Consider the following 21,432-nt stretch of genomic DNA (forward strand, 5'->3'; position numbering starts at 1 on the left):
AAGTGAGAGTGAGCCTGAAGCACTTTATTTAGAGCCATTTGCAGGAGTACTAGGGTCAGCCGCCGACGAGTGGGGGCGCCAATCTCGTTTTTATGTTTAGGGTGCCAACCTCCGCTGTCAGGCAGTGCATGACATAGAAGCCCCATCGTAGGGTCAGAATAGAGAGCACGGTTATGTGTTTTATGTGTCTATCTGTTGTAGTTGTGTCATGGTTTTAACTGAGGTACAATAAAAATTGAAGTTTTTAATCAATTTCATCAATAAATAAATGAATTTAGGTTATTTGTTATAATAAAGAAGCCGGCTGCTCACAGAGTGCTGTATCCAAGCATATTAATGGAAAGTTGAGTGGAAGGAAAAAGTGTGATAGAAGAAGGTGCACAAGCAACCGGGATAACCGCAGCCTTGAAAGGATTGTTAAGAAAAGGCCATCAACTGTATATAACTCCACATAATATATGAGTTTCACTTTTTGTATTAAAGAACTGAAATAAATTAACTTTTTGATGATATTGTTATTGTGTGAGAAGCTCCTGTACATGGATAGATATGAGATATATGAGATAGATAGATAGGTAGATAGATAAATAATAGATAATGGATAGATAGAAAATAGATAAATAATAGATAGATAATAGAAAGATAGATAATCAATGATAGATAGATAATAGATAGATATAGAAAGATAATAGATAGAAAATAGATGATATATAGATATATAATAGATAGGAGATAGATAATAGATAGATGATATATAGATAGATGATAGATAATATATAGACATATAATATATAGATGATAGATAGATGGATAGATAGATAGATAGATAGATAATATATAGATAATAGATAGATGATAGATAGATAATAGATAGATAATAGATATATAGATATATAACAGATAGATATAGATAGATAGATAGATAGATAATAGATAGATAAATAGAGATAGATAGATTTGATAGATATAATTTGCATGGAAAGTGTAGTTAATGATTATCCGCAGCCCCGTTCCCAGACACTGATACTTTGTAGATCTGAAGAATTCTGCTTATGTCCTTTCAACGAGAGGGAAACCTGTCCGATTATTTTTGTGGGCGATAATTGATTCTTCAAAGAACAGATCAGTTAAATCCTGGAAATTATCCGCAGCAGTTAACTCCTTCCATGAAGGACACGTAGCGGTTCCCTCCCAGCTGCTGGATGTAATGAATAGTGAGGACATTTCCATTTTCTGTCCTTTCTTTCTCACCTTATTCTGTTCTCTTCTTTCCTCCTTGTATCTTCATTCTCCTCTTTTCTGGGAAGGTGACGGACATGATGCAGAAAGCCCTTTTTGACTTCCTGAAGCACAGGTTTGATGGGAGGTGAGGGAAAAAACCCACCATGCATTACATAGGTGACATTCTACATTCTGTGCATGGGCCATGTGGGACATTGTGCACGGGAATCCCCCATTTTCATCATTTTGGCCGGTTACATGGAATATATAAGTTCGGGAGGGGGGCACTACAACATTCGTAAGACAAATATTATACCGTTTTATGTGCACAAGTTCTGTGCACACTGAAACAATCCCCAATCTTCAGAAACAGCGCCACGCTTGTACATGGTTGTATTTAGTACTGCAGCTCAACTTCATTTAAGCTGCAATACCTGACACAACCTAGTGGCAAAGGTGGCACTATTCCTGAGGGAAAAAAAATTAGACTTTTTTTTCTGATTTTGTGCAGATGCTTTACATAGAAGTCTATGCAGGAGCAGAATACAGAAAGCGGTAGCGTAAAAGTAGAATAACTAAGCAGTATGGCTGAGATCATCATAGTCCATTAATCTATGCGTAGCCCAATCAGAAATATTCTGAATATAAACTGCTGCCACAATGGACAGCAGAAACAAAGTGTGAAAATCCATGAACTCGTCCTCTGATCGATATCAGTCTGTCATTTTCACATATTCTGCCTTATCCTAGGATATCCATCACAAGGGTCACCGCTGACATTTCTCTGGCCAAGAGATCGGTCCTGAATAATCCCAGCAGAAGAGCAATAATCGAGCGCTCAAACACCAGGTCCAGTTTGGGTAAGAACTTCACATTTTCAGAAACAGCAAAAGTCATAATAAAAGCGAAATAACTGGTGAATATTCAATATACAGATATCAAGGTCCAGAAATGATGGATGGAAAATCTGCAGCTAATTACAGTATCAGCAAAGCACATAGGGCCGAAAAAGACTGCGCTGAATCCAAGAAGATGTAGCCAATATGGCCGCTCGGGACCTTTCCCCATGGATCAATGGTATCTAGCATAGGAATCAGAAATCGTAACTTTTAATATATAAAGGATAGAAAACTTACGACGCCAATAAACCAAATATATGACATTAACATATACAATGTGCTCACGACGAACCAGTGCAATAAAAGAATTGGGGGGATGTCACCCGTTTCGCTGAGATCACCCTCAGGGGGCGGCAGAGGAAGATGATAGGAACACACTAGGCGCTATCATATGTGACATGCCTGGCCTGAGCTAATAGTGCCAACACAGGGCTCAAGGATCGTTCAATATTTAGTATTTATATACTTACCCGGTGACTAAAAACAATTCCCCTGATGAGGCCTACGAGATAAGGCTGAAACGCACAGGAATGGCCGGGGTTCATTATTGCAGGGCTACACTGGGGTGCTGACCTTGTTAGTGCGCGACAGGGGTTAAAGGGACTGAACCGTATTATTGATCACTATCTCTTATGCCGCCCCCTGAGGGTAATCTCCAGCGAAACGGGGGCCATCCCCCCAATTCTTTTATTGCACTGGTTCGTCGTGAGCACATTGTATATGTTAATGTCATATATTTGGCTTATTAGGGTCTTAAGTTTTCTTATATATTAAAAGTTAAGTTTTATGGTTCCTATGCTATATACCAACGCTGAATCAAAGAAGGAATTAACCTTGTTCTTGTCATCAGTATTCTGCCAGCACCATAGAGGCTGGAACCTTTCTCTTTTTTTTTTTTTTTTTTTTTTCTTTCTTTCTTTCTTTCTTTCTTTCTTTCTTTCTTTCTTTCTTTCTTTCTTTCTCTTTCTTTCTTTCTCTTTCTTTCTTTCTCTTTCTTTCTTTCTTTCTTTCTCTTTCTTTCTTTCGTTCTGTCTTTCTTTCTTTCTTTATTTCTTTCTCTCTCTCCCTACCTCACACTTTCTTCTCTTTCTTTTTCTCTTTCCCTACCTCACACTTTCTTTCTCTTTCCCTACCTCACACTTTCCTTTTCTTTCTTTCTCTTCCCTACCTCACACTTTTTTTTCTTTCTTTCTTTCTTTCTTTCTTTCTTTCTTTCTTTCTTTCTTTCTTTCTTTCTTTCTTTCTTTCTTTCTTTCTTTCTTTCGTTCTTTCTCTGTTTTCCTACCTCACATTTTTTATTTCATTCTTTCTTTCTCTTTCTTTTTCTCTTTCTTTCTCTTTCCCTTCTCTTTCCCTACCTTACACTTCTTTCTTTTTATCGTTCTTTCTCTTTCTTTTCTCTTTCCCTACCACACACTTTCTTTCTTTCGTTTTATCTTTCCTTTCTTTTTCTCTACCTCACACTTTCTTTCTTTTTATCTTTCTTTCTCTTTCTTTTTCTTTCCCTACCTCACACTTTATTTCTTTTTCCCTCTGTTTTCTTTCATCCTTTTTTCTTTCTCTCCTTCTTTTATTCATTATTTCTATCATCTCTAGATCACATCTAATAGCCCTTAGGACCCTCCCTGAAATCCCATGTTCCCCCCACCCCCGAGGAGCCATTCTCCTCTTCCTTTTTCATACTTACCAGAACTACTTTTGGTAATGAGGGGGTGTTTAGGCCCCACCCAAACCTGCCCAGAAAGACCCCGATTTCCCCTGGTAATGCCCACCCTTTGTTGTGATCTACACAAACCCCGCCATTTTTCCATCCTAGGATGGCCACTGAAAAATCATGACAATCCCAGTAAACTTGGGACTGTTGGCAGCTACGCTTTCCTCCTTCTTGGACCCTCATGTTGATAGATATATTAGGAGTTGGCCAACGTCCCAGACAAGCGTTCTAATTCTTACAACATCCTGCTATTTACCTACTTGAATTTATCAATGCCAAAATGTAAATAAGGTTATTCAGGATGTTACACTGATGGCCATGGATTTGGGAGGAGTTGGAATTTACGCCCCTCCGCGACCTCCGCTGACTAGGCCTCCTCACTGCAATGACCTGACACAGCGCCGTCTATGCCCCAGTGGCTCTTTCTGGTATTGCAGCTCTTCTCATTTAAATCAAAAGGACAGAAATACAACCCCAGAGACCACTACACTGCCTTAGTAGTACAATGAAGAAGGTGCTGCTTGTTCCGTGACTCTTGCCAATTACTTAATGAGGATGCCACCAGATTTTACAATTCAAACAGCATACATAATGAAATAAACATTTAAGACCTGAGGAAGCAGGTGTAATTACTGTAAAAATCCAAGACAGAATGGCTGTATAATCCTAAAATCAAAATAATGATAGAGCTCAAGTGTTTGGTACTGAGCAGTGTGAGGGAGGAGGGGCACTGAGGAGCTGTCAGTCAGGCTAGGATGGCGGAGATTCAGTAGCAGCAGGAATAAGAGACATTGAAAAGCTGTAACAATAAGTGGGCAGAGTTTCATCAGCAGCAGGGATGAGAGATACTGGGAGCTGTCAGTCAGGCTAGATGAGTGAAGAATCAGCAGCAGGGAGGAGGGACACTGAGGAGCTGCCAATCAGGCTAGGTGAGCGGAGGATCAACAGCAGCAGAGAGGAGAGACACTGAGGAGCTGTCAATCAAGCTAGGTGGGCGGAGGATCAACAGCAACAGGGAGGAGGGACACTGAGGAGCTGCCAATCAGGCTAGGTGAGCGGAGGATCAACAGCAGCAGAGAGGAGAGACACTGAGGAGCTGTCAATCAGGCTAGGTGGGCAGAGGATCAACAGCAGCAGAGAGGAGAGACACTGAGGAGCTGTCAATCAGGCTAGGTGGGCGGAAATTCAGCAGCAGCAGAGAGGAGGGACACTGAAGAGCTGCCAATCAGGCTAGGTGGGCGGAGGATCAACAGCAGCAGAGAGGAGGGACACTGAGGAGCTGCCAATCAGGCTAGGTGGGCGGAGGATCAACAGCAGCAGAGGAGGGACACTGAGGAGCTGTCAGTCAGGCTAGGATGGCGGAGATTCAGTAGCAGCAGGAATAAGAGACATTGAAAAGCTGTAACAATAAGTGGGCAGAGTTTCATCAGCAGCAGGGATGAGAGATACTGGGAACTGTCAGTCAGGCTAGATGAGTGAAGAATTAGCAGCAGGGAGGAGGGACACTGAGGAGCTGCCAATCAGGCTAGGTGGGCGGAAATTCAGCAGCAGCAGAGAGGAGAGACACTGAGGAGCTGCCAATCAGGCTAGGTGGGCGGAAATTCAGCAGCAGCAGAGAGGAGGGACACTGAAGAGCTGCCAATCAGGCTAGGTGGGTGGAGGATCAACAGCAGCAGAGAGGAGGGACACTGAGGAGCTGTCAATCAGGCTAGGTGGGCGGAGGATCAACAGCAGCAGAGAGGAGAGACACTGAGGAGCTGTCAATCAAGCTAGGTGGGCAGAGGATCAACAGCAGAAGAGAGGAGGGACACTGAGGAGCTGTCAATCAGGCTAGGTGGGCAGAGGATCAACAGCAACAGGGAGGAGAGACACTGAGGAGCTGCCAATCAGGCTAGGTGGGCAGAGGATCAACAGCAGAAGAGAGGAGGGACACTGAGGAGCTGTCAATCAGGCTAGGTGGGCAGAGGATCAACAGCAACAGGGAGGAGAGACACTGAGGAGCTGCCAATCAGGCTAGGTGGGCAGAGGATCAACAGCAGAAGAGAGGAGGGACACTGAGGAGCTGTCAATCAGGCTAGGTGGGCAGAGGATCAACAGCAACAGGGAGGAGAGACACTGAGGAGCTGTCAATCAAGCTAGGTGGGAGGAGGATCAACAGCAACAGGGAGGAGGGACACTGAGGAGCTGCCAATCAGGCTAGGTGGGCAGAGGATCAACAGCAGAAGAGAGGAGGGACACTGAGGAGCTGCCAATCAGACTAGGTGGGCGGAGGATCAACAGCAGCAGGGAGGAGGGACACTGAGGAGCTGTCAATCAGGCTAGGTGGGCAGAGGATCAACAGCAACAGGGAGGAGAGACACTGAGGAGCTGCCAATCAGGCTAGGTGGGCGGAGGATCAACAGCAGCAGAGTGGAGGGACACTGAGGAGCTGTCAATCAGGCTAGGTGGGCGGAGGATCAACAGCAGCAGAGTGGAGGGATACTGAGGAGCTGTCAATCATGTTAACTTAGCAGAGACTCAGCAGCAGCAGCAGAGAGGAGAGACACAGGAGCTGTCAATCAGGCTAGGTTGACTGAGATTCAGCAGGGAGGAGGGACACTGAGGATCTGTCAATCAGGCTAGGTGGTTGGAGATTCAGTAGCAGCAGAGAGGAGAGACATTGCAGAGCTGTCTGTCTGACTAGATGAGTTAAGATTCAGAATCAGGGAGGAGGGATACTGAGGATCTGTTAGTCAGGTGGACATAGAATGGGAGAAAACTTTCATAAAGCATTATACAGCCATTGACATGGATTTTCACAGTAAGTACAGCAGCATCATCAGGTAAAGGATCTATTTCATAATATATGCAGTTTATATAATGAAATGTAGTGAGAGATCCCTTTCACTAAATGTAAATCCATGTAAACATCCCAGAAATCCTTTTTACCGTACGCTTGCTATATCTGCTTCATCCTGGATACGAGCTGTGTTAGCATTTGCTGTGTCATATCAGCATCTTTAGTTACATAATCCAGTGCGTTCATGTGCCACTTCATGCTTGTTTGCAAAAAAAAAAAGTTGCCGTCATTTTCTTCAGTGAGCGCACAATGGAATTTCAGGCTAATTTTTCCTCTCAATTACTAGACACATTTGTCTGCACACATTCCCTCGGTTTATGAAACGTGCTACAGACCACTGGGTCTCTAAAGCGGTTTTCTCGGAGAAGGAATGACACGTCCCTTTAATGCGGGCTGCGCTCTCCGTGTGACTGACAGTGGGTGTCACTGTGAATTACTGTGCAACTTAACACAACAAATCCACTTACATTTCCAGATACGCCGTAGATCTTGCCAAGGCTGCTGATGTGAAAAGCAAAGATCAGCCACAAAAATCAATAGTCTGAATGAAATGTTAACCAGCGGGGCCGCGCGCCTTTAATTAAAACCCAACACAAGCGAATTGTTTCATGGAATATTTCCGCTGATATTTTCTTTTTGATGGATTAAGAGCAGCGATTGTAGTACAGGAATCCAAGGGACCCTGTATTATATATGATAGCAAGCGTTTTTTTCCTACCCGTGAAAGCCATTTAAAGGGATCTTTCATTACATCACTCTACAAAATGTAACTATTTATTATAAATCAAAGACTTAAAGGGGATGTCCGGGCATATAATATCATTTGCCTATTTATTGGCTAGGTCATCAATATCCGATCGGTGGAGGTCTGATAGCCGACACCCCCACTGATCACCTGTTATTAGCTCGGGTAGTGGTCGCTGCTGGGTACTGCAGATCAGCTAATAACATGATAGGTCATCAATATTATAGGCCAGGACAACCCCTTTAATTAATCAGGGGGTCTTAGAATCTCATATACGCTATTAGGAAATACTAGTTAAAGGGGTTATCCCTTTAAGAATATTTTAACACCTTTCAATGCTTTGCTTCATTGCATCCATTGAACTTTTCTCAATCTTAATAAATCCGATTGAAACAGATGAACAGGAGCCATTCCGCAATCTTTTTCTGAACGACACTATGTCAGAATAATGAGTCTTGTATATTTATATCCATTTAATGGTTCGTTAATCACACTCGCTGATTATCCGTCCGCGCTGATAACTCGCGAACATTCTCGCCATATTTTAAGCCGCATAGTACGCAGTGTAGCTATATCCAGTCATCACCAAGGGAAGCGATAATTAGATGTGAACAGCAGATTTCTTAAACTTGATAATTCGATGCCGTGTAAATCACATGTGCACAGATCGCAGGTATATATTTAGAGATCCATGTCAGCCAGGTCTTGTGCTCGGAGTTATTTATGGGTCTTGTGAACAATATATTGAATGCATTTATTAGTAAGTGACTGGTGGGGGACTGACCTGGCGGAAAGGTGGAGTAATGGCGCTCACATATGGCTGTATCTCAATGATGGGCTAGTGGCTTTCAATCAAGAGGTGGTGAGTTCTCCTTCAATGGAAGTCTTCAGAGGCCAGACAGACATCTGTCTGGGATGATTTAGTGACTCCTGCATTGAGCAGAGGGTGGGACCAGATGACCCTGGAGGACCCTTCCAACTCTACCATTCTATGATTCTATGATCATCACTTCTAGGTTTTTCTGATGGATCATGTAATGATAGCCGGTCCTAAGAGTACGCCATCATTAAAAGACCAGGAACCGTTCCTTGCACCATAATTACTAACTCTTCTGGTGAAAAAATAGGGAGACCTCCTGATTCCGAGAAGAGTTGGCAAATTTCCAAAGCTCAGCTAAAACCTCCTAGAAAGCAGAAGGTCTGTTTTCAGAGGGATTTCTTGCATTCAGACACAGGAAACCGAAGGGAGTGGAAAAGTTTGGTCTGTGAAAGGGGCGACTTTGCAAAAATTTTGAACTTCTCCAAACTTTGCCAAATATAAATTGTACTCATGCAATAACTTGTGAGTGTGTGACTCTCAGCATCTCTGCCTTTTAATATTGAGCTCAGTATTAATTGAAACAATAAAAATGGAGTGGGGTTTTGATACAAAGGGAACTCCTTTAAATACAATAGTTTAGAAAGGACTCCAAGGTTGTCCTGTCCTAGAGTCCTGTTACAACATATTTTAGGGTATAGTTACGTAGGCTATAAGTATTGGCATACTGATACTGACGTAGGTCAGGTTATCATCAGAAGGGTATAATTGTTGATTTATGAATATGTTGCGCTCTTAAATATGGGTGAAAAAACACAAGAAGATATATAAAGTAACGTAATAAAGCAAAAAAAGTATATGAAATATATTTTCTTTCCAGCATATGGTGCTGTGGATTTGCATTGTGGGCTGAAATATTGTCTTTTGCCAACTGGGGATGCTTCAGAATTGCTGTGCATGGAAAATATCTCCTGTTGCCAGCAGGGGGTGCTGTGCATTTTTATTGTAGGGTTTTTGCCAGCAGAGGGTGCTGGGGATTTGTATTGTACGGTGAAATATCTCCTGTTGCCAGAAGGGGGTGCTGTGGATTTGCATTGTAGGGTGAAATATCTCCTGTTGCCAGAAGGGGGTGCTGTAGATTTGCATTGTACGGTGAAATATCTCCTGTTGCCAGAAGGGGGTGCTGTGCATTTTTATTGTAGGGTTTTTGCCAGCAGAGGGTGCTGGGGATTTGCATTGTAGGGTGAAATATCTCCTGTTGCCAGAAGGGGGTGCTGTGGATTTGCATTGTACGGTGAAATATCTCCTGTTGCCAGAAGGGGGTGCTGTGGATTTGCATTGTAGAGTGAAATATCTCCTGTTGCCAGAAGGGGGTGCTGTAGATTTGCATTGTAGGGTGAAATAGCTCCTGTTGCCAGAAGGGGGTGCTGTGGATTTGCATTGTAGGGTGAAATATCTCCTGTTGCCAGAAGGGGGTGCTGTAGATTTGCATTGTACGGTGAAATATCTCCTGTTGCCAGAAGGGGGTGCTGTGGATTTGCATTGTAGGGTGAAATATCTCCTGTTGCCAGAAGGGGGTGCTGTAGATTTGCATTGTAGGGTGAAATAGCTCCTGTTGCCAGAAGGGGGTGCTGTGGATTTGCATTGTAGGGTGAAATATCTCCTGTTGCCAGAAGGGGGTGCTGTAGATTTGCATTGTAGGGTGAAATATCTCCTGTTGCCAGCAGGGGGTGCTGTGGATTTGCATTGTAGGGTGAAATATCTCCTGTTGCCAGAAGGGGGTGCTGTAGATTTGCATTGTAGGGTGAAATAGCTCCTGTTGCCAGAAGGGGGTGCTGTGGATTTGCATTGTAGGGTGAAATATCTCCTGTTGCCAGAAGGGGGTGCTGTAGATTTGCATTGTAGGGTGAAATATCTCCTGTTGCCAGCAGGGGGTGCTGTGGATTTGCATTGTACGGTGAAATATCTCCTGTTGCCAGAAGGGGGTGCTGTAGATTTGCATTGTAGGGTGAAATATCTCCTGTTGCCAGCAGGGGGTGCTGTGGATTTGCATTGTAGGGTGAAGTATCTCCTGTTGCCAGCAGGGGGTGCTGGGGATTTCACCTAGCCAAATCAGGTCTCATACTTTGCACTAATGAGGGGCAATATCCCAAAACACCGTGTCTGCAAATTTGAGATTCTGGTTTGCTTTTATCCTAAATCATATTGCAAGGCTCCTTGAAGAGTCAATATTGACTTTTAGGATTGCTGCTTCCAATAGGTGGCGCTAAAGTTCAATTTGCATTGTTTGCACCAATGTTTTGTCAATAGTAGAGTCAGACTTCCAGTGCTGTTGATATTCAGGAGGAAGGAGTCGGATTTGACTCTGAAACGAGTTGACAAATAAACCACCTTCCATGAAACTGTTTGCGATTCATTCCTGAGTCGGCAGCGCACTGGAAGGCCACTTATATATCGTACACAACACGGTGGCTGACAACTAGGTTCTGATAGTGGTCGTGTCACACACGAATCTCACAGGTGAGCAGCTTTCCATTAAATCTCTACCCAAAATACCCAGATAAGGCCCTATTGCGCTTTTTATCCTGTTAATGTTTTGTCAATGACAGATTTTTCCCTGCTTGTCAGTATTTGCTTTTTTTGTTGTAATTATTTGCTGTAAGACAATGGCCTGGATTATGTTTGCATAGGGATAATTGTCTCCATTCTTTTTCCCAGCCGAAGTACAGAGTGAAATAGAGCGAATCTTTGAGCTGGCGCGCTCGTTACAGCTTGTGATTCTAGATGCAGATACCATTAATCATCCAGCACAACTAATCAAGACGTCTTTAGCGCCGATTATCGTTCACGTCAAAGTGTCTTCTCCAAAGGTAACAGTATTTGTCACATGTGTCACACTTTCGGAAATTATATCGTGGACCGCGCTCTTCCTGACACTGTCTACTACTCTCTTTCGGTTTGTCTTAAAAAGCATTTTGTACTTAAAAATAATAAAGGGACTATGGGGATATTAAAAAATAATACTGACATACTCCCCTTGTTATCCTCACCTGTTTCGATGCTTCCTTTTCCCGTGGGAGACCATCAGGAGACCGCTGCAATCAATCAATGGCCATAATATAGAGCTAGGAGACTATTTCTTCTCACTTAAGTGAAATGTGACCTCTGCAGTCAGTGAAATGTGACCTCTGCAGTCATTGAAATATGACCTCTGCAGTCAGTGAAATGTGACCTCTGCAATCAGTGAAATGTGACCTCTGCAGTCAGTGAAATGTGACCTCTGCAGTGAAATATGACCTCTGCAGTCAGTGAAATTTGACCTCTGCAGTCAAGTGAAATGTTACCCCTCCAGTCAGTGAAATGTTACCCCTCCAGTCAGTGAAATGTGACCTCTGCAGTCATTGAAATGTGACCTCAGCAGTCAGTAAAATGTGACCCCTGCAGTCAGTGAAATATGACCTCTGCAGTCAGTGAAATTTGACCTCTGCAGTCAGTGAAATGTGACCCCTGCAGTCAGTGAAATTTGACCCCTGCAGTCAGTGAAATGTGACCTTTGCAGTCAGTGAAATGTGACCTCTGCAGTCAGTGAAATTTGACCCCTCCAGTCAATGAAATGTGACCTCTGCAGTCATTGAAATGTGACCTCTGCAGTCAGTGAAATGTAACCTCTGCAGTCAGTGAAATGTGACCTCTGCAGTCAGTGAAATGTGACCTCTGCAGTCAGTGAAATGTGACCTCTGCAGTCAGTGAAATGTGACCTCTGCAGTGAAATATGACCTCTGCAGTCAGTGAAATGTGACCTCTACATTCAAGTGAAATGTGACCTCTGCAGTCAGTGAAATGTACCCCTGCAGTCAGTGAAATGTGACCTCTACATTCAAGTGAAATGTGACCTCTGCAGTCAGTGAAATGTACCCCTGCAGTCAGTGAAATGTGACCTCTGCAGTCAGTGAAATATGACCTCTGCAGTCAGTGAAATGTACCCCTGCAGTCAGTGAAATGTGACCTCTGCAGTGAAATATGACCTCTGCAGTCAGTGAAATGTGGCCTCTGCAGTCAGTGAAATGTAACCTCTGCAGTCAGTAAAATGTGATCTCTGCAGTTAATCAGCGTCCACTGATTTTAAACTGTAGGTCATTTTCTCATGACACAGTCTCTTTAATACTACTTTGTATGGGTCGGAGCTCCTTTTTTTCTGCATTGCTTTGCAGGTGACTTGGATGCATTGTTTTAATATACTCAGTGAGTTGGAGGAGAGTTAACTAAAAAAAAACATGGGGTTACAGGAGTGGTTTGTTGGAATTGAACTAAACAGCAGCAGTTGCCACTAAGGGGAGATAAGACTCTTACTGTATTTTGTTTTAACCTCTTTCCGCACCACATTGTAACTGTACTGTACATTGAGGTTTTGAGTTTGACAGTTTGAGATAGTTATTCCGATAGGATCATCTGCACCAAATATCAGCTGTTACATATAGCTGACAGACTGCTGCAATGACCAGAACTGGAACTAACTCCGATCCTGGCAATTTAATCCCTTAGATGCCACAGTCAATAGTGACCATTGCATCTAAGGAGTTTAATAATGGGAGAGCTTGTTCTGTTACTCCATTGTATGACAGCTATAGCCCAGAATGTATCCAAATGAAAAAGGAGCCAGAAAGGAGAAATAGGGGGATGCTGGGACATGAAGTTTCCCAGTTTAAAATGGGAGTCACATGTAGTGAGCTAAAAGTCTGTTCAATTCGGTCAATGAGCAAGGAAAGACCAGCAGAAGCAGTATAGTGTAGTAAGCAAGAAACTAATCACATAATAAAGTAGTAGGAATGTGCAGGACTTGATTCTTATCTAAACTTTTTATATTGATAAAATACTTGATGCTTGTATTCCAGGTATTACAGCGACTCATCAAATCCAGAGGAAAATCCCAAAGCAAACACTTAAATGTCCAATTAGTAGCTGCTGACAAACTTGCCCAATGTCCACCAGTGAGTATATGTAATTTTATGTTACTTCAATGTGCATTGCCTATCAATCAAAAATGTATGTTTCTTTCACAATTGAAAATGCTACATACACGCACAGCTTTGCTACATAAACACACACAGCACTGCTTTTTCATTACTGCATACATACCCACAGCTCTGCTACATACATACACTCACCAATGCTTTATACGCACAGAGCTGATACATACAAATATTGCAGCATACATACACACAGATTTACTACATACACACATAGCTCTGAGCTGTGTTACATAAACACACACAGCACTGCTTTATACACACATATATCATTGCTGCATACATACACACAGCTCTGCTACATACATACACTCACCAATGCTTTATACATATAGAGCTGATACATACAAATATTGCAGCATACATACACACACATAGCTCTGAGCTGTGTTACATAAACACACACCGCACTGCTTTATACACACATATATCATTGCTGCACACCCACAGCTCTGCTACATAAACACACACCACTGCTTTATACACACACAGAGCTACTACACACACACACACACACACAGCTTTGTTACATAAACACACATATTATTGCTGCATACATACACACCATATACAACACACAGAAAACTGTGCCGCTGCATATTCATGGCAGTGATCAGGAAGGACATTGGGCCCATTTCATCAAAGCTTTTATGCCTAAATTTTGTTGGAAAGTAAAATATTTGAAAAGTTGCAAAAGTTTGACGCAATTCGAGGCTGCGCTAATATTTAGCGACTTTTGGTGTTTTTGTCCAGCTCTAACAAGCGTCGCCTTTCCTTACGCCATATATCTTAATACAGTGGTGTCGTTCCTGTTATTCCTTCTAGAAATAAATGAACGAATGAATGAACGAATGAATGAATGAATGAACAACTGATCAAAGGGGCGCGTCACCACACAGTCTGACATGTGCAGAAATGATTGGACAGTATCAGACTGAGCAGGGACTCACCCCTGACTGAAAACACCCAGATGTCAAATTATTCAGAGAAATAACAGAGGAACAGCACAATAATAATAATTATAATAATAATTTTATTTATATAGCGCTAACATATTCCGCAGCGCACAATGAAGAGATATAAGAACAGATGCTCCAGAATTTATATATTATGGGAAATACAATTATTTACTAAAAACAGGAATGTCAGGAGAGACAATGAGTTCCTTTTGAAAGAACTGATATTCTGTTTTATGCCAAATGCATGGTCCAAAGATATAGACAAAATAAAACCAAGGACAGAGTCCCTGTGGCCAGCTTGACCCCTCAAGCCCTATATAAGTCATTACACCGTTTTTGGCTGGAGGGTCCCTTTAAGGAGACCACTAATTAAACTCGCTGGCTCCTTGCTGTACAGAAATAATGTAAATAATCAGCTCGTTAACAGAAATAGTCCCTCTCCTCGCTATAACAGAGAACATTCTCTTTACCAATTTGTACCTTAAATTGTAACTATCATTTTAGAAGAACTTGCAGCGGAATGTCTGCCTCCGCCTCTAGCTCCTCCTCTCTCCATAGCATTTTACAAGCACCAACTGTCATCTCCTATCTCATACTTTATCCGTGAATTGAGAATTTTGAGAATGAAAGGTCAGTTCAAGAGGCTCTGATAAAAATAATAAACTTTATAGTATATCTTAAGTTTAATTGATTTATGGAAAAAATAAATAACACTGTCGATTATTTTACAAGATCCACATTTCCTCTTATTTTTGCCGAACAGGAAATGTTTGATGTAATTTTGGATGAGAATCAACTAGAAGACGCCTGTGAGCACTTGGCGGATTATCTAGAAGCTTACTGGCGATCCACACATACCACGAGTAGCACACCCATGACTCCTCTTCTGGGGAGAAACCTAGGATCCACCGCTCTCACATCATACCCAACAGCGATCTCTGGATTACAGGTATCGGTCATGGGATGACAATATTCCATTTTTCTGATTATTTAGAGACAGAACCAAATAACTGTATCCAGCATGGATAACCGAATCCTTAATTGTGACCAGACTCATAATTGAAGGGGTATTATGATCATACAACGTGATTCCATATGGTTAGGATCACAGGTCTGATCTATGGTTATCCAGCAATCCCAAATCCACTGGTGGACACAGATAGAAGAGGGCCCCAGTGCAAGAACACAATAAGGGCCCTTTACAGTCCAATAGATCATCATAATGCACAATTCCACCAGCTTTTAAGATGGAAATGGGCCCCCTTGCCTCCCACAAATTACACCAATGATATGTTTGCCCCTGCCCAAATCAAAGGGGCAGAAGGCGCTCCCAGTCATCCACTATGCAAAGCCTTCTTCTGAGTATTGGTGCGGATGAGTTAGATCCCCACTGATCAACAAGTGATGGAATATCCCCTTAATACAGGAAAATCCTATTTAATATGTTGTACTATCAATTCAAAAAAGGTACAAAATTAAAGGGGTTGTTCAATGCCAAAAAAAATACTTTTAGATGTTTTAATAATTTGATTTTAAAGAACTTACCGATATACCTTTTTTTTTTCCAAAATGGCCCCAATGGTTTTTTTAGTCCTGGTCAGAAGTGCAATGTCTATCCCTTTGCTGTCAAGTAATCAGGGCTGTGTGTGAAGGAGGCCGGCTGCTCCATTTTTAATAACTAAACCGACCTCCTCTCTCATAGAGAAGGTTTGGTTGCAGTTCCCGGCACAGCCCATGGCGCTTTTGTGCAGGGGGGACGTAGAGCAGAAAAATCACTACCACTTTAGGTTTGATGGGATGCAGCGGTCAGATCCCTAACAATTGGCTTGAGATACTAAGGCCATATTTCTGATCATAAATTTAGCTTTCAACAGATAAGAGACATGGCATATGTAACGTTATCCATCTGACCTCAGATGCAGGCGGATAAATGAGATATGAATCAGGTACCAAAAATTATGAGATCCCCAACCTTAAAGAAATCTGCACCCTTGGAAGTTCCAGGCGGGAGATATAAATGCCATATCTCTGATCATGATTTTAGCTTTCTATAGATATGAGACATGTCATATACAACGTTATCCATCTGGCAGATATTAATTTGGGGCTGGTAGGCAGGTATCACCGAAATGCAAGTATATAGTATGCATTGCGTTTGTCCTGGGGCCACGATGCTGAAAATATGTCTCCCATAACTATAGGATCAATGCCTGTCACAAAACCTCAATATTCATATCTAGATTCCGATGCCAAAGTGTCTGACATTCTTGGCCAAACGTTGCTTTGAAGAAAGGAAACTTATTAACCCATGCGTGAAAATTGTCATATCCCGGCCTCTGTGTCCAGATTTTATGTTTGCTCCCCATCAGATAACCTACTTCAATTACCTGTTCACAGCAGGGGGGTCATAGAGCAACAGGGGTCAGATGGGATGTTCATGTTAGCTCCTTTTATTTCATTTACACTTTATGATGAAGTCATGCTTCTGTGCTCAATATGAGGGTGACGTGTCGCCTCTCAAGAGATGGTCTGAGAGATTGGTCCTATTTTACAAATACATTCATGACACTGACCATCTCAGGCGCTCACTAGACCTTTCAATATCATAAAGTTGCAGCACGACGAACATCATGAATTTGCGGGGCCTAGTGACCACCAGAGACACCCAGGTCGCTGAAATGAAGCAGACTGCCGCGGAGGACTGGACGCGGGACCAGGGCAGAGTGAATCAGTTGCTCATCTCTAGTAATCACAAGATAATGAAATGCAGATTTTAAAGTCTTTATGTTCAATGCAATGCAAAAGGTGAAATGTGCAAAGCAGAAACTGTGACAAAATCTGTATTTTCTCATGGTTTTGTGGCTAAATTCGTGTTCATGTAGCTTTCCAAGAAAATAAAAGAAACAGGTCCAGTCGTATAAGTCAAACTTGGTGTACCATGGAGTAAAAAACCATCGAAAATCCTTCTCATTTCATTGCTATTTGCAGAGCCAACGAATGCGACATAGTAACCACTCGACCGAAAATTCCCCCATCGAGAGACGAAGTTTAATGACCTCAGATGAAAATTATCACAACGAAAGAGCTCGGAAAAGCAGAAACCGCTTGTCTTCCAGTTCTCAACACAGTCGTGACCACTATCCTCTTGTGGAAGAAGAGTACTCCGATTCCTACCAGGACACTTATAAACCTCATCGGAACCGCGGCTCTCCAGGAGGATATAGCCATGATTCCAGGCACAGGCTTTGAGTTTTTTTGAACTTGAAAAAATTGTGGTCACTGACCGTTTTGCTGTCCAGGAAACTTCCAGTGCATTGTTTTTAGTAATGCATTGCGGGTCAAAAAGACAACAAAAAGGTCAAGTTTTGGACAGCAACATAAGGTAGATAGAATATACAAATCACTTTATTTTGCCAGCTGTACGAGTGTCACTTGATGCTACATCACAGGCAAAATGCTTAACCACATTCATAAGTAGTTCCGTGTAGGTAGAAATTTATTGTGCCCTCTCAACAAACCTTCTTTTTTTGCTTTGACATTTACATTTGAGCAGTATGTGTTTACAACAATTATTGCACACATCCATTTTGTAGTCTAGGGCAGGGGTTGTCCACTTTACTTCTTGATAACCTGGGCCGTTGAAGTTTTGGAGATCTCCTTGCATGAAGTTAAATAAAACAACCAGGTAAAGCATGGGCGGGTCTTGCACAGGGACTTGCTCAGGGGTGGGTCCTCACAATCTCCTTACATGGATAACAAGTGGTCCTAGCATGGATACATCTCTTAATGGGTTCTCCAATGTGTCTTCTATCATAATTTTTCTTCCCTAAACATATTATAGCTTCTAACGATGGGAAGGGTAGATCTTTTGGAATAACTGTCTTTATGATAGTCCCCTCCCATAAGCAAGCCAGAAAGTTAAGTTAATCACAGAAAGCTTAATCTTTCTACTTAATCTACTGAGCCGTATAGAGGGTAGAAAAGGCATAGTGGGTTTTTCAAAAATGCATATGGAATGAACATGACCTCCATCGTTATGTTGGGATGAGCAGATATCTCGCCAACTTCTTAATTTGAGTGATGATTCCAGTTGACCTTTCATTGGTGGTCCCCCCCCCCACTGGTGATCCTTTGATAGCATAGGATCTTTTAACTAAAACTGTTACCATGTGAGGAGATTCTCGTGGCTTAACCGGCCCATGGCTTTTGAGGATTTTTAGTAGGTCACTTCTGTGTTAGGGTACTTGTCAAGGCATGTATAGGAACAATTTCCCGCACTGGGAAATTTCCAAAAGAACAGTTCCAGTTGGAACCAATTTATAAAGCCAATTCCTGTTGGAATTCGGGTAAATTGACTGGAAAGTCTACTTGAGCATGTTGCAGTCACTTTAAAATAACCTGGATAGGATTACGGGTGCGATGGGTATAGAAAAGAGAACGTTTAATAATTAAAAAAAAAAATAACATAAAATCTCTATACATTTATTTTTTACTATATAATATTAAACATGTCTTCAGCAGTTTTCCTATTATTAGTAATAGTGATACACAAAACAAAAAAAAAACACACAAAGCTTAAAAGTGAATTTTAAAACTTTCCAAAAATCTGATTGAAATAATTTAACATTTTTACAAAAATATGCTCAGATGTTTGTGGGTTTCTTTTTGTGGGGGTTGAAACAATAGAGAAAAATAGGCAATAATGACATCAAATTTCACTTTGATGAGCTTTGGACAAAAACATAGACAAACTCATACAGTTTTACCTACAGCAAAAAAAAAATGTTATTTTCTAGTTTAATGCAAAATAAAAAAAAAAATATACATAGACATATTTTTCAAATTGCGGTGTGTTTCTGCATTACAAAAGTTAGAAATCAGGATATTGTCAAAGTTAAAATGTTAATCTTTGCCTGGCACTATTATGTACCAAATATATATTTTAATATATCTTTATTATATCTTTTTAGCAGTCAGAGCATCGTTTTTTTCTGATACTGAACTCGGAACCTCCTGCACAGACACAGAGGTAAATGATAATATCATGGCCACCCCTAGGGGGAGCTTAGGAGCCAACTGCATACTGCTTATGTATTGAATATAGTAATAAAATTGTATGCGGGAAGCTGTCATAATATATCTCTATTTCTGTGCAACTTTTTAAAGATCTGTATCAGAAAAATTGAAGCTGCAATCTTAAAATGACACAGGGTTAAAAGGTGAACATGTGCTATAAAACCCGGGCTACAAACTTTTTGTTGGGTGCACATGTTACTGCTGAATGAAAAGTTATTGATGGGACAAAAAAAAAAACCTGTTGGACTAGAGTCACATGACTGAGGCACTCAAATGGCAAAGAATTGTTTATAGCCTAATATCGACTAAGATTTATCAAAACTACTGTAGCAAAAGATAGCATACTGCTTTTATTTTTCGGAAATGTGAGCGCTCTACTTCCCTTTTTTGATCAATTTTCCGCAATGTGTGACTTGACACTTTAAGGTGTAACTGATCGCCGAGAAGTCAATCTGAGTAATGTTCTGTTTTGTTGATAATGTCATTGGGTCGTCTTTAGTAAAAAGGGTAAATCATAATAACAGTCCAAAAATAATACTTCCGCAATTACTGGTCCCGCCTATTGATCCTCAAGGGTGGAGTCAACCTAAGTATGGCTCTTCTTGTCCAGAGTGAGGAGCCAGCTTGTTGGTTAATTTGTCTTTTTTTTTTTTTCATTTTAATTTGCAATATATATACCTATAATCAAAAAATAACAAAACACCAATCCCCCATTTCTTGGCCCACCGTTAAACTTTGTGTTGAACCGAACTGTAGGAAAATCTATTATATAGACCTTCATTATTAGACTACATCATACCTTGGGATGACATTAACCATTCAAACAGGACCTCCTGTTTATTTACTTATTTTTGTTAATAGACCCCCTTCTCGACCCATATAGATAAAAATATATAAAACGACCAGAGAAATATAACTGAGCCTGGCTAACGTTGACTTTATTCTGTACCTGACATTATGGCAACACATAATTCTCAGATTGACCGGTATAATAATATTGGACTTCATTTAGGTGCTCATAAAATACGATTGAGAAATTTTATATATGCAAGGTATTTTCTTGGTATTCTAGCAACTGGTATACTTGGCAACGTGCTTAAATTCACTGTCGTCGAAAAACTTAGATTCTGTAAGTAGTGTCCATTGCAATGTCGCCCAAATTAATGCAGATGTCTGCTGTTAGTTGCATGCGTGGGAATAGTTATTTGTACATATATTATGCATTGGAGCTGAAAACAGGACGGTCGGGGCAGATTGTCAGATCGCGAGGTGTAAATGACCCAAACTGTGGTGAGTTATTGGAAGAGATGACCTTGTGGGCATGAATATGGGTTCTTCAGACATGCTCCTCGTAGTTTCCTGCTCTGACTAACGGAGGACTGAAATAGATGATCCTCTTCTATTATATGAGTAATGGACAAATGCAAAGGGGTTGTCTATGCCAACCTTCGTCAACATTACATAACTGATTGATGGTACCAATGGACCCTACAATGGGGCACAAGAGTTGGTATTGGGAGCCCCGGATTGGGAAAAGATTGGCACCCAATATAAAGACAACTCTATAGTCTAAGGCTTACGTCCTATTAGATCAGGTTAAACTGTTGGGTCATGAATCATAGTATCATAGAATGTCAGAGTTGGAAGGGACCTCCAGGGTCATCATGTCCAACCCCCTGCTCAATGCAGGAGTCACTAAACCATCTCAGACAGATGCGTGTCCAGCCTCGGATTGACCAGTTTATCAAAAATCTGATTAAAATTTAGGTCAAGCTGCCAACTCTCTTCCTTATCTTTTCTCTGCTAAACCATATTGTAATAGGTTTATAAGGGTTAAAAGTACGATCACTGGAGGTCCGGCTGCGAAGACCCACACAGATCCTGAGCATAGCTTCTCAAAGTTGCCTATGTGGATGGAACGGTAGTGAGCATGTGCGACCACCACTCCTGTAGACAGTGACTGGAGCAGAGGTTGCACATGCTCACTACTGTTATTTTCACTCAAAGAACTTTGGAGCCCCCGTTCTTGTGATCAGTGTGGATTCTAGTGGTCAAACCACCAGCGATCTTACATTCATCACCTACCCTGGGACCGTTTCATCATCTAAACGATTGTTTTTAGTTCATACATAGGA

The 21,432-nt window shown here is 41.5% G+C and overlaps 1 protein-coding gene across 2 annotated transcripts in view; it reads left to right on the forward strand.

The window, feature by feature from the left end:
* The window catches only part of CACNB4 (calcium voltage-gated channel auxiliary subunit beta 4), a 104,014-nt gene extending 84,491 nt beyond the window's left edge, over positions 1–19,523 (forward strand). The window contains exons 9-14 of one of the 2 annotated variants that reach the window (XM_077272956.1): positions 1,308–1,366; positions 1,972–2,081; positions 10,954–11,105; positions 13,128–13,223; positions 14,985–15,170; positions 17,210–19,025. In XM_077272956.1, the coding sequence (XP_077129071.1) occupies positions 1,308–1,366; positions 1,972–2,081; positions 10,954–11,105; positions 13,128–13,223; positions 14,985–15,170; positions 17,210–17,470 (864 nt within the window). In that variant the 3' untranslated portion in view covers positions 17,471–19,025. Of the gene's footprint in view, positions 1–1,307; positions 1,367–1,971; positions 2,082–10,953; positions 11,106–13,127; positions 13,224–14,984; positions 15,171–17,209 lie in introns of both variants that reach the window. The other variant, XM_077272957.1, reaches the window with a different exon arrangement.
* Positions 19,524–21,432: the final 1,909 nt, after the last annotated feature.

The sequence above is a fragment of the Ranitomeya variabilis genome, chromosome 7 (genome assembly GCF_051348905.1).
Source record: "Ranitomeya variabilis isolate aRanVar5 chromosome 7, aRanVar5.hap1, whole genome shotgun sequence".
Lineage (NCBI taxonomy): Eukaryota > Metazoa > Chordata > Amphibia > Anura > Dendrobatidae > Ranitomeya > Ranitomeya variabilis.